The 13,152-nt window shown below is 51.7% G+C and overlaps 4 protein-coding genes across 4 annotated transcripts; all 4 read left to right on the top strand.

Annotated features, from left to right (window-relative positions):
* Positions 1-429: 429 nt before the first annotated feature.
* Positions 430-993, top strand: LOC129494496 (interferon alpha-1/2). The gene has a single exon (XM_055301382.1). The coding sequence runs from the start codon at positions 430-432 to the stop codon at positions 991-993; it is 564 nt and encodes a 187-aa protein (XP_055157357.1).
* Positions 994-4,302: 3,309 nt separating this feature from the next.
* Positions 4,303-4,866, top strand: LOC129494495 (interferon alpha-1/2). The gene has a single exon (XM_055301381.1). The coding sequence runs from the start codon at positions 4,303-4,305 to the stop codon at positions 4,864-4,866; it is 564 nt and encodes a 187-aa protein (XP_055157356.1).
* A 3,309-nt stretch (positions 4,867-8,175) lies between these two features.
* On the top strand, positions 8,176-8,739 carry LOC129494486 (interferon alpha-1/2-like). The gene has a single exon (XM_055301370.1). It carries the CDS (start codon positions 8,176-8,178, stop codon positions 8,737-8,739), a length of 564 nt encoding a protein of 187 aa, XP_055157345.1.
* Positions 8,740-12,045: 3,306 nt separating this feature from the next.
* Positions 12,046-12,609, top strand: LOC129494492 (interferon alpha-1/2). Its single transcript, XM_055301377.1, has one exon. It carries the CDS (start codon positions 12,046-12,048, stop codon positions 12,607-12,609), a length of 564 nt encoding a protein of 187 aa, XP_055157352.1.
* Positions 12,610-13,152: the final 543 nt, after the last annotated feature.

Here is a 13,152-nt window from a genome sequence, read left to right on the forward strand (position 1 = left end):
TACCAGCGTTAGACATCCTTAACCCTGCTTCGCCTTCACATGAGACGGGTCAACCGACACGGGGTTGTGTGTGTACACAGTTCAGATAGGAGCATGGGACATACACTGTACTCTAGAGACAGCGCATCCGGGTTCCGAACTTTTCTGGATGATGCGTGAAAAGCCAATCCAGAAGACTCTGGAGGCAAGGGCAGTCATGACAAGCACGCCGCCCATGTAGTTGGGAAACAGTGCTCTAGAGCCAGTCGAAAGTGCATCATAAAGGAAAGCAAAAAGAGAAGTAGAAAGTGAGGGAGACGTTCAGAAATGGAAAACGCGTCTGTGGCCTACTTAAGCCCCACACACGAGGGAAGATGCTCAGAGAAGCTGGAGCCGCGGTTCCCACACTTGCCCAGCACAGCCAGGCCCACAGCCCCTGCAGGATCCCCGATGGCCGTGCCCTGCTCCTTCTCGGTGGCCCTGGTGCTGCTCAGCTGCCACTCCCTGTGCAGTCTGGCTTGCGACCTGCCCGACACCCACGGCCTGCGCAACTGGAGGGTCCTGACGCTCCTGGGACAGATGAGGAGACTCTCCGCCGGCTCTTGTGACCACTACACCAATGACTTTGCCTTCCCCAAGGAGCTGTTTGATGGCCAGCGGCTCCAGGAGGCGCAGGCCCTCTCTGTGGTCCACGTGATGACCCAGAAGGTCTTCCACCTCTTCTGCACGGACACGTCCTCTGCTCCTTGGAACATGACTCTCCTGGAGGAACTGTGCTCGGGGCTCTCGGAGCAGCTGGATGACCTGGAGGCCTGTCCCCTGCAGGAAGTGGGGCTGGCCGAGACCCCCCTCACGCATGACGACTCCACCCTGAGGACCTACTTCCAGAGGATCTCCCTCTACCTGCAAGACAAGAACCACAGCCCGTGTGCCTGGGAGATGGTCCGAGCAGAAATCGGGAGATCCTTCTTCTCCTCGACAATCTTGCAAGAAAGAATCAGGAGGAGGAAATGAGACGCGCCCAGGTCCGCACGGAAATGACATTCCCTAACTGATCAGAGCACACTTGCACGTGTCCTGCCACCTCAGAGAAGCTCACGTCTGCCATCACGGTGACACGAAGGCAATCGGGGTGTCGAAAGTGTTCAGGACGGGGCAGCGCCATGAAGTCAAGTCGACAAACACCGCTTACTTTCAGATAACCGTGCCCATCTCTCTACTGACTGCTGATTCGTTGATTTATTTATTTATTTATTTATTTATTTATTTATTTATTCATTTATTTATTTCTATTTCTACCTTAAGTGGGTTCTCTTTGTATACTAGTAGGTGTACCGTCCCTGTGTGATTCAGGGGAGTTGGGGATGCTTTCTATTTATTCAGTGTTTTATTCTTTTGGTCAGTAAACCTTTTTCTGCAAACTTTCTTGGATTTGTTGTTTCTTTCGAGAGGGATGGAGTCGGAATAGAATCTGATGAAAAAAATGGATCGTACGACTCTTCTCCTCATGATTCTGTTCCTCTCATGAGAAGTCAACCCATAGTCCTCCTCGATGCCAGTGCATATGTGCCTGTCAGGATGAGGGCGCACACAACCGATCCCATCTCCTACCCTGTATCTCTGTGTTCTGTCGAGAAAAAAACAAACCTCCAAACAACCAGCAGAGTGAAGTAACGGCAGTAATAGCAAAGGGTACAAGAAGAAGAAGAAGGGACATAGCAACTCTGTAAGCAGGAAAGGCAGCAGGCATATCCGGAAATATAATCAACAGCACTGGATAATACCTTCCCTATTAGACTGGTGGATGTCCCAGTGCCAATGTCCTTAAGAAAATGCCTATTGGGGTCTGCCAGTTACAAGCCGGCCCGTGCCCTGGAAGCCTAGCAATGGAAGCGGTCCCATGGGAGCAGAGTCCCGAAGGAGAAGTGGTCTCCAAATGGATTCCCTTGTGGATCCTGTGTGGCCATGAGACTTCTAAGGGCAAGCCACTCACTGAAGCCCAGAGTCTGTGGAGGTTCCCTACTTTTGGAAACTCTCCTCCGAGAGGCCTTGTTGTCTTCTTTGGCTCCTGATGACGGACCATTATGGCCAGGAGGGCACGTCCCCGTTACAACCAGGGGACAGTGGCTGTAGGAACAAGCAAAGACAAAGCGGGAGGATTGGACTCGGTGGTCTGTCCGATGCTCTCCAGCAGAAGACTGCCCCCTACAGCCAGCAATGCACTGAGATAGTGACCAGGCCTGGACACCTGGCTTGTGTTCTCTGCATCAGGCTGCCCCTGCTGGATGATTCATCTCCAGAGGTAAAAACAGCCTTTTCTCAGAAGGAACGGATTCAGAGACTGTAAAAAGCCATTTCCTCAGCATATCTCTGTCTCTCTCTCTCTCTGTCTCTCTCTCTCTCTCTCCTCTCTCTCTCCCCCCCCCTCTGGAAAATACAGTGTTCCAAAGAGCAGCGAGGTAGGCAATGTGGTTGGCAAGGTCGGTAAGCAGGCAGATCTTGGTTTCAGCTGAGTGCCTCATCTCAGGGTGGTTGGATGGAACCCCACATCAGGCTCCCCACAAGTGCAGAGACTGCAGAGGATTCCTTGTCCCTGGGGCACCTGGGTGGCTCGTTCCATGAGGCATCTGTCTTTGGCTAGATCGCCAATCCCAGGGTCCTTGGATGAGCCTGTCTTCGGGCTCCTTCTCAGTTGCGTGACTGCTACTCCCTCTCCTCCCCTGCTCATGCTGCTCTATTTTTTTTTAATTTTTATTTATTTATGATAGTCACACAGGGAGAGAGAGAGAGAGAGGCAGAGACATAGGCAGAGGGAGAAGCAGGCTCCATGCACCGGGAGCCTGACGTGGGACTCGATCCCGGGTCTCCAGGATCGCGCCCTGAGCCAAAGGCAGGCGCCAAATCGCTGCGCCACCCAGGGATCCCTCATGCTGCTCTATATATTGCTTTCACTCTCTCTCTCACTCTCTTTCTCTAAAAATCAAGATGTCTTCTACGAGTAGTTAGCTGCACAGAAAAATAAATGCGAGATAGACTTTCCCAACATCCGTGGTCTGTATCTGCATAGAGTCCCTGAAAATGAACCTTCAGCCACCAGAGGGAATCCCTGTGACAAGGCTTCCAAGATTCTGAGCTCTGTGAACTAGTCTTAGGTAGTCCAGTGGTCTGTAGGCTCTCCAAAGCTCAGTCTGCGAGGGCCCCAGCCAAAGCTTCTTCCTTCCTGTTCGTTGTCTCTCCTTGGGCTTTCTTGAGTACCACACAAGAAGCATGGCCATTGAATTAATGGAAGAGCCCTGAAATGTGTGCAGAGGAGGGCGACACACCTAGGAATGACAGAACCCTGTGAGCAGAGGACTTTCTCTCCATCCGTTCCTGGATCTCAACGTCACTGGGTGAGGTGGCCCTGGCTGACTTGGGAGCTACCTTTGGCGCTTTGTGGATGTGGCTCCCGTGTGAGCCTGGAGGTGATGTGGGCTCTCAGCATTTCAGAACAAAGGGATTCTACATGATCGTTTGACGTTACGAAAGACAGTCAACGCATCAGTAACTGTACACAGTGCGAAACACAACAAAAGGAGTTTTGAAAACACCTTGATGAGTACGGAGTCGCAGGGGAGGCAAGAGATCACTTTGTCAGCCGAGGCAACATGAAATGGCCTTACAGGAGAAACACATGTCAGGGAAGTAATTCAACTGTTCGATTCCTATCAGCAGTTTGGCATCGTCCTAACTTGTGAGAGACTCTGCGTTCATTCTCTTGTCCTTGTAGACATGATTCACCTGCATATGTGCTTTCCGTATCAGAAATCACGTACCTCTCAGTACTCGATAGGTCACTCTACAACGTTGGCCATCCCATTCCACGTCGGAAGCCTAACAATTGGCCTTCATGCTTACCAGCGTTAGACATCCTTAACCCTGCTTCGCCTTCACATGAGACGGGTCAACCGACACGGGGTTGTGTGTGTACACAGTTCAGATAGGAGCATGGGACATACACTGTACTCTAGAGACAGCGCATCCGGGTTCCGAACTTTTCTGGATGATGCGTGAAAAGCCAATCCAGAAGACTCTGGAGGCAAGGGCAGTCATGACAAGCACGCCGCCCATGTAGTTGGGAAACAGTGCTCTAGAGCCAGTCGAAAGTGCATCATAAAGGAAAGCAAAAAGAGAAGTAGAAAGTGAGGGAGACGTTCAGAAATGGAAAACGCGTCTGTGGCCTACTTAAGCCCCACACACGAGGGAAGATGCTCAGAGAAGCTGGAGCCGCGGTTCCCACACTTGCCCAGCACAGCCAGGCCCACAGCCCCTGCAGGATCCCCGATGGCCGTGCCCTGCTCCTTCTCGGTGGCCCTGGTGCTGCTCAGCTGCCACTCCCTGTGCAGTCTGGCTTGCGACCTGCCCGACACCCACGGCCTGCGCAACTGGAGGGTCCTGACGCTCCTGGGACAGATGAGGAGACTCTCCGCCGGCTCTTGTGACCACTACACCAATGACTTTGCCTTCCCCAAGGAGCTGTTTGATGGCCAGCGGCTCCAGGAGGCGCAGGCCCTCTCTGTGGTCCACGTGATGACCCAGAAGGTCTTCCACCTCTTCTGCACGGACACGTCCTCTGCTCCTTGGAACATGACTCTCCTGGAGGAACTGTGCTCGGGGCTCTCGGAGCAGCTGGATGACCTGGAGGCCTGTCCCCTGCAGGAAGTGGGGCTGGCCGAGACCCCCCTCACGCATGACGACTCCACCCTGAGGACCTACTTCCAGAGGATCTCCCTCTACCTGCAAGACAAGAACCACAGCCCGTGTGCCTGGGAGATGGTCCGAGCAGAAATCGGGAGATCCTTCTTCTCCTCGACAATCTTGCAAGAAAGAATCAGGAGGAGGAAATGAGACGCGCCCAGGTCCGCACGGAAATGACATTCCCTAACTGATCAGAGCACACTTGCACGTGTCCTGCCACCTCAGAGAAGCTCACGTCTGCCATCACGGTGACACGAAGGCAATCGGGGTGTCGAAAGTGTTCAGGACGGGGCAGCGCCATGAAGTCAAGTCGACAAACACCGCTTACTTTCAGATAACCGTGCCCATCTCTCTACTGACTGCTGATTCGTTGATTTATTTATTTATTTATTTATTTATTTATTTATTTATTCATTTATTTATTTCTATTTCTACCTTAAGTGGGTTCTCTTTGTATACTAGTAGGTGTACCGTCCCTGTGTGATTCAGGGGAGTGGGGATGCTTTCTATTTATTCAGTGTTTTATTCTTTTGGTCATTAAACCTTTTTCTGCAAACTTTCTTGGATTTGTTGTTTCTTTCGAGAGGGATGGAGTCGGAATAGAATCTGATGAAAAAAATGGATCGTACGACTCTTCTCCTCATGATTCTGTTCCTCTCATGAGAAGTCAACCCATAGTCCTCCTCGATGCCAGTGCATATGTGCCTGTCAGGATGAGGGCGCACACAACCGATCCCATCTCCTACCCTGTATCTCTGAGTTCTGTCGAGAAAAAAACAAACCTCCAAACAACCAGCAGAGTGAAGTAACGGCAGTAATAGCAAAGGGTACAAGAAGAAGAAGAAGGGACATAGCAACTCTGTAAGCAGGAAAGGCAGCAGGCATATCCGGAAATATAATCAACAGCACTGGATAATACCTTCCCTATTAGACTGGTGGATGTCCCAGTGCCAATGTCCTTAAGAAAATGCCTATTGGGGTCTGCCAGTTACAAGCCGGCCCGTGCCCTGGAAGCCTAGCAATGGAAGCGGTCCCATGGGAGCAGAGTCCCGAAGGAGAAGTGGTCTCCAAATGGATTCCCTTGTGGATCCTGTGTGGCCATGAGACTTCTAAGGGCAAGCCACTCACTGAAGCCCAGAGTCTGTGGAGGTTCCCTACTTTTTGGAAACTCTCCTCCGAGAGGCCTTGTTGTCTTCTTTGGCTCCTGATGACGGACCATTATGGCCAGGAGGGCACGTCCCCGTTACAACCAGGGGACAGTGGCTGTAGGAACAAGCAAAGACAAAGCGGGAGGATTGGACTCGGTGGTCTGTCCGATGCTCTCCAGCAGAAGACTGCCCCCTACAGCCAGCAATGCACTGAGATAGTGACCAGGCCTGGACACCTGGCTTGTGTTCTCTGCATCAGGCTGCCCCTGCTGGATGATTCATCTCCAGAGGTAAAAACAGCCTTTTCTCAGAAGGAACGGATTCAGAGACTGTAAAAAGCCATTTCCTCAGCATATCTCTGTCTCTCTCTCTCTCTGTCTCTCTCTCTCTCTCTCCTCTCTCTCTCCCCCCCCCTCTGGAAAATACAGTGTTCCAAAGAGCAGCGAGGTAGGCAATGTGGTTGGCAAGGTCGGTAAGCAGGCAGATCTTGGTTTCAGCTGAGTGCCTCATCTCAGGGTGGTTGGATGGAACCCCACATCAGGCTCCCCACAAGTGCAGAGACTGCAGAGGATTCCTTGTCCCTGGGGCACCTGGGTGGCTCGTTCCATGAGGCATCTGTCTTTGGCTAGATCGCCAATCCCAGGGTCCTTGGATGAGCCTGTCTTCGGGCTCCTTCTCAGTTGCGTGACTGCTACTCCCTCTCCTCCCCTGCTCATGCTGCTCTATTTTTTTTTAATTTTTATTTATTTATGATAGTCACACAGGGAGAGAGAGAGAGAGAGGCAGAGACATAGGCAGAGGGAGAAGCAGGCTCCATGCACCGGGAGCCTGACGTGGGACTCGATCCCGGGTCTCCAGGATCGCGCCCTGAGCCAAAGGCAGGCGCCAAATCGCTGCGCCACCCAGGGATCCCTCATGCTGCTCTATATATTGCTTTCACTCTCTCTCTCACTCTCTTTCTCTAAAAATCAAGATGTCTTCTACGAGTAGTTAGCTGCACAGAAAAATAAATGCGAGATAGACTTTCCCAACATCCGTGGTCTGTATCTGCATAGAGTCCCTGAAAATGAACCTTCAGCCACCAGAGGGAATCCCTGTGACAAGGCTTCCAAGATTCTGAGCTCTGTGAACTAGTCTTAGGTAGTCCAGTGGTCTGTAGGCTCTCCAAAGCTCAGTCTGCGAGGGCCCCAGCCAAAGCTTCTTCCTTCCTGTTCGTTGTCTCTCCTTGGGCTTTCTTGAGTACCACACAAGAAGCATGGCCATTGAATTAATGGAAGAGCCCTGAAATGTGTGCAGAGGAGGGCGACACACCTAGGAATGACAGAACCCTGTGAGCAGAGGACTTTCTCTCCATCCGTTCCTGGATCTCAACGTCACTGGGTGAGGTGGCCCTGGCTGACTTGGGAGCTACCTTTGGCGCTTTGTGGATGTGGCTCCCGTGTGAGCCTGGAGGTGATGTGGGCTCTCAGCATTTCAGAACAAAGGGATTCTACATGATCGTTTGACGTTACGAAAGACAGTCAACGCATCAGTAACTGTACACAGTGCGAAACACAACAAAAGGAGTTTTGAAAACACCTTGATGAGTACGGAGTCGCAGGGGAGGCAAGAGATCACTTTGTCAGCCGAGGCAACATGAAATGGCCTTACAGGAGAAACACATGTCAGGGAAGTAATTCAACTGTTCGATTCCTATCAGCAGTTTGGCATCGTCCTAACTTGTGAGAGACTCTGCGTTCATTCTCTTGTCCTTGTAGACATGATTCACCTGCATATGTGCTTTCCGTATCAGAAATCACGTACCTCTCAGTACTCGATAGGTCACTCTACAACGTTGGCCATCCCATTCCACGTCGGAAGCCTAACAATTGGCCTTCATGCTTACCAGCGTTAGACATCCTTAACCCTGCTTCGCCTTCACATGAGACGGGTCAACCGACACGGGGTTGTGTGTGTACACAGTTCAGATAGGAGCATGGGACATACACTGTACTCTAGAGACAGCGCATCCGGGTTCCGAACTTTTCTGGATGATGCGTGAAAAGCCAATCCAGAAGACTCTGGAGGCAAGGGCAGTCATGACAAGCACGCCGCCCATGTAGTTGGGAAACAGTGCTCTAGAGCCAGTCGAAAGTGCATCATAAAGGAAAGCAAAAAGAGAAGTAGAAAGTGAGGGAGACGTTCAGAAATGGAAAACGCGTCTGTGGCCTACTTAAGCCCCACACACGAGGGAAGATGCTCAGAGAAGCTGGAGCCGCGGTTCCCACACTTGCCCAGCACAGCCAGGCCCACAGCCCCTGCAGGATCCCCGATGGCCGTGCCCTGCTCCTTCTCGGTGGCCCTGGTGCTGCTCAGCTGCCACTCCCTGTGCAGTCTGGCTTGCGACCTGCCCGACACCCACGGCCTGCGCAACTGGAGGGTCCTGACGCTCCTGGGACAGATGAGGAGACTCTCCGCCGGCTCTTGTGACCACTACACCAATGACTTTGCCTTCCCCAAGGAGCTGTTTGATGGCCAGCGGCTCCAGGAGGCGCAGGCCCTCTCTGTGGTCCACGTGATGACCCAGAAGGTCTTCCACCTCTTCTGCACGGACACGTCCTCTGCTCCTTGGAACATGACCCTCCTGGAGGATCTGTGCTCGGGGCTCTCGGAGCAGCTGGATGACCTGGAGGCCTGTCCCCTGCAGGAAGTGGGGCTGGCCGAGACCCCCCTCACGCATGACGACTCCACCCTGAGGACCTACTTCCAGAGGATCTCCCTCTACCTGCAAGACAAGAACCACAGCCCGTGTGCCTGGGAGATGGTCCGAGCAGAAATCGGGAGATCCTTCTTCTCCTCGACAATCTTGCAAGAAAGAATCAGGAGGAGGAAATGAGACGCGCCCAGGTCCGCACGGAAATGACATTCCCTAACTGATCAGAGCACACTTGCACGTGTCCTGCCACCTCAGAGAAGCTCACGTCTGCCATCACGGTGACACGAAGGCAATCGGGGTGTCGAAAGTGTTCAGGACGGGGCAGCGCCATGAAGTCAAGTCGACAAACACCGCTTACTTTCAGATAACCGTGCCCATCTCTCTACTGACTGCTGATTCGTTGATTTATTTATTTATTTATTTATTTATTTATTTATTTATTTATTTATTTCTATTTCTACCTTAAGTGGGTTCTCTTTGTATACTAGTAGGTGTACCGTCCCTGTGTGATTCAGGGGAGTTGGGGATGCTTTCTATTTATTCAGTGTTTTATTCTTTTGGTCAGTAAACCTTTTTCTGCAAACTTTCTTGGATTTGTTGTTTCCTTCGAGAGGGATGGAGTCGGAATAGAATCTGATGAAAAAAATGGATCGTACGACTCTTCTCCTCATGATTCTGTTCCTCTCATGACAAGTCAACCCATAGTCCTCCTCGATGCCAGTGCATATGTGCCTGTCAGGATGAGGGCGCACACAACCGATCCCATCTCCTACCCTGTATCTCTGAGTTCTGTCGAGAAAAAAACAAACCTCCAAACAACCAGCAGAGTGAAGTAACGGCAGTAATAGCAAAGGGTACAAGAAGAAGAAGAAGGGACATAGCAACTCTGTAAGCAGGAAAGGCAGCAGGCATATCCGGAAATATAATCAACAGCACTGGATAATACCTTCCCTATTAGACTGGTGGATGTCCCAGTGCCAATGTCCTTAAGAAAATGCCTATTGGGGTCTGCCAGTTACAAGCCGGCCCGTGCCCTGGAAGCCTAGCAATGGAAGCGGTCCCATGGGAACAGAGTCCCGAAGGAGAAGTGGTCTCCAAATGGATTCCCTTGTGGATCCTGTGTGGCCATGAGACTTCTAAGGGCAAGCCACTCACTGAAGCCCAGAGTCTGTGGAGGTTCCCTACTTTTTGGAAACTCTCCTCCGAGAGGCCTTGTTGTCTTCTTTGGCTCCTGATGACGGACCATTATGGCCAGGAGGGCACGTCCCCGTTACAACCAGGGGACAGTGGCTGTAGGAACAAGCAAAGACAAAGCGGGAGGATTGGACTCGGTGGTCTGTCCGATGCTCTCCAGCAGAAGACTGCCCCCTACAGCCAGCAATGCACTGAGATAGTGACCAGGCCTGGACACCTGGCTTGTGTTCTCTGCATCAGGCTGCCCCTGCTGGATGATTCATCTCCAGAGGTAAAAACAGCCTTTTCTCAGAAGGAACGGATTCAGAGACTGTAAAAAGCCATTTCCTCAGCATATCTCTGTCTCTCTCTCTCTCTGTCTCTCTCTCTCTCTCTCCTCTCTCTCTCCCCCCCCCTCTGGAAAATACAGTGTTCCAAAGAGCAGCGAGGTAGGCAATGTGGTTGGCAAGGTCGGTAAGCAGGCAGATCTTGGTTTCAGCTGAGTGCCTCATCTCAGGGTGGTTGGATGGAACCCCACATCAGGCTCCCCACAAGTGCAGAGACTGCAGAGGATTCCTTGTCCCTGGGGCACCTGGGTGGCTCGTTCCATGAGGCATCTGTCTTTGGCTAGATCGCCAATCCCAGGGTCCTTGGATGAGCCTGTCTTCGGGCTCCTTCTCAGTTGCGTGACTGCTACTCCCTCTCCTCCCCTGCTCATGCTGCTCTATTTTTTTTTAATTTTTATTTATTTATGATAGTCACACAGGGAGAGAGAGAGAGAGAGGCAGAGACATAGGCAGAGGGAGAAGCAGGCTCCATGCACCGGGAGCCTGACGTGGGACTCGATCCCGGGTCTCCAGGATCGCGCCCTGAGCCAAAGGCAGGCGCCAAATCGCTGCGCCACCCAGGGATCCCTCATGCTGCTCTATATATTGCTTTCACTCTCTCTCTCACTCTCTTTCTCTAAAAATCAAGATGTCTTCTACGAGTAGTTAGCTGCACAGAAAAATAAATGCGAGATAGACTTTCCCAACATCCGTGGTCTGTATCTGCATAGAGTCCCTGAAAATGAACCTTCAGCCACCAGAGGGAATCCCTGTGACAAGGCTTCCAAGATTCTGAGCTCTGTGAACTAGTCTTAGGTAGTCCAGTGGTCTGTAGGCTCTCCAAAGCTCAGTCTGCGAGGGCCCCAGCCAAAGCTTCTTCCTTCCTGTTCGTTGTCTCTCCTTGGGCTTTCTTGAGTACCACACAAGAAGCATGGCCATTGAATTAATGGAAGAGCCCTGAAATGTGTGCAGAGGAGGGCGACACACCTAGGAATGACAGAACCCTGTGAGCAGAGGACTTTCTCTCCATCCGTTCCTGGATCTCAACGTCACTGGGTGAGGTGGCCCTGGCTGACTTGGGAGCTACCTTTGGCGCTTTGTGGATGTGGCTCCCGTGTGAGCCTGGAGGTGATGTGGGCTCTCAGCATTTCAGAACAAAGGGATTCTACATGATCGTTTGACGTTACGAAAGACAGTCAACGCATCAGTAACTGTACACAGTGCGAAACACAACAAAAGGAGTTTTGAAAACACCTTGATGAGTACGGAGTCGCAGGGGAGGCAAGAGATCACTTTGTCAGCCGAGGCAACATGAAATGGCCTTACAGGAGAAACACATGTCAGGGAAGTAATTCAACTGTTCGATTCCTATCAGCAGTTTGGCATCGTCCTAACTTGTGAGAGACTCTGCGTTCATTCTCTTGTCCTTGTAGACATGATTCACCTGCATATGTGCTTTCCGTATCAGAAATCACGTACCTCTCAGTACTCGATAGGTCACTCTACAACGTTGGCCATCCCATTCCACGTCGGAAGCCTAACAATTGGCCTTCATGCTTACCAGCGTTAGACATCCTTAACCCTGCTTCGCCTTCACATGAGACGGGTCAACCGACACGGGGTTGTGTGTGTACACAGTTCAGATAGGAGCATGGGACATACACTGTACTCTAGAGACAGCGCATCCGGGTTCCGAACTTTTCTGGATGATGCGTGAAAAGCCAATCCAGAAGACTCTGGAGGCAAGGGCAGTCATGACAAGCACGCCGCCCATGTAGTTGGGAAACAGTGCTCTAGAGCCAGTCGAAAGTGCATCATAAAGGAAAGCAAAAAGAGAAGTAGAAAGTGAGGGAGACGTTCAGAAATGGAAAACGCGTCTGTGGCCTACTTAAGCCCCACACACGAGGGAAGATGCTCAGAGAAGCTGGAGCCGCGGTTCCCACACTTGCCCAGCACAGCCAGGCCCACAGCCCCTGCAGGATCCCCGATGGCCGTGCCCTGCTCCTTCTCGGTGGCCCTGGTGCTGCTCAGCTGCCACTCCCTGTGCAGTCTGGCTTGCGACCTGCCCGACACCCACGGCCTGCGCAACTGGAGGGTCCTGACGCTCCTGGGACAGATGAGGAGACTCTCCGCCGGCTCTTGTGACCACTACACCAATGACTTTGCCTTCCCCAAGGAGCTGTTTGATGGCCAGCGGCTCCAGGAGGCGCAGGCCCTCTCTGTGGTCCACGTGATGACCCAGAAGGTCTTCCACCTCTTCTGCACGGACACGTCCTCTGCTCCTTGGAACATGACTCTCCTGGAGGAACTGTGCTCGGGGCTCTCGGAGCAGCTGGATGACCTGGAGGCCTGTCCCCTGCAGGAAGTGGGGCTGGCCGAGACCCCCCTCACGCATGACGACTCCACCCTGAGGACCTACTTCCAGAGGATCTCCCTCTACCTGCAAGACAAGAACCACAGCCCGTGTGCCTGGGAGATGGTCCGAGCAGAAATCGGGAGATCCTTCTTCTCCTCGACAATCTTGCAAGAAAGAATCAGGAGGAGGAAATGAGACGCGCCCAGGTCCGCACGGAAATGACATTCCCTAACTGATCAGAGCACACTTGCACGTGTCCTGCCACCTCAGAGAAGCTCACGTCTGCCATCACGGTGACACGAAGGCAATCGGGGTGTCGAAAGTGTTCAGGACGGGGCAGCGCCATGAAGTCAAGTCGACAAACACCGCTTACTTTCAGATAACCGTGCCCATCTCTCTACTGACTGCTGATTCGTTGATTTATTTATTTATTTATTTATTTATTTATTTATTTATTCATTTATTTATTTCTATTTCTACCTTAAGTGGGTTCTCTTTGTATACTAGTAGGTGTACCGTCCCTGTGTGATTCAGGGGGAGTTGGGGATGCTTTCTATTTATTCAGTGTTTTATTCTTTTGGTCAGTAAACCTTTTTCTGCAAACTTTCTTGGATTTGTTGTTTCTTTCGAGAGGGATGGAGTCGGAATAGAATCTGATGAAAAAAATGGATCGTACGACTCTTCTCCTCATGATTCTGTTCCTCTCATGAGAAGTCAACCCATAGTCCTCCTCGATGC

This window comes from Nyctereutes procyonoides, unplaced genomic scaffold, assembly GCF_905146905.1.
Source record: "Nyctereutes procyonoides isolate TBG_1078 unplaced genomic scaffold, NYPRO_anot_genome, whole genome shotgun sequence".
NCBI lineage: Eukaryota > Metazoa > Chordata > Mammalia > Carnivora > Canidae > Nyctereutes > Nyctereutes procyonoides.

What these genes read in the sequence shown, in the direction of transcription:
- LOC129494492 (XM_055301377.1), top strand. Translation starts at nt 12,046, where the DNA reads ATGGCCGTGCCCTGCTCCTTCTCGGTGGCCCTGGTGCTGCTCAGCTGC.
- LOC129494496 (XM_055301382.1), top strand. Translation starts at nt 430, where the DNA reads ATGGCCGTGCCCTGCTCCTTCTCGGTGGCCCTGGTGCTGCTCAGCTGC.
- LOC129494486 (XM_055301370.1), top strand. Translation starts at nt 8,176, where the DNA reads ATGGCCGTGCCCTGCTCCTTCTCGGTGGCCCTGGTGCTGCTCAGCTGC.
- LOC129494495 (XM_055301381.1), top strand. Translation starts at nt 4,303, where the DNA reads ATGGCCGTGCCCTGCTCCTTCTCGGTGGCCCTGGTGCTGCTCAGCTGC.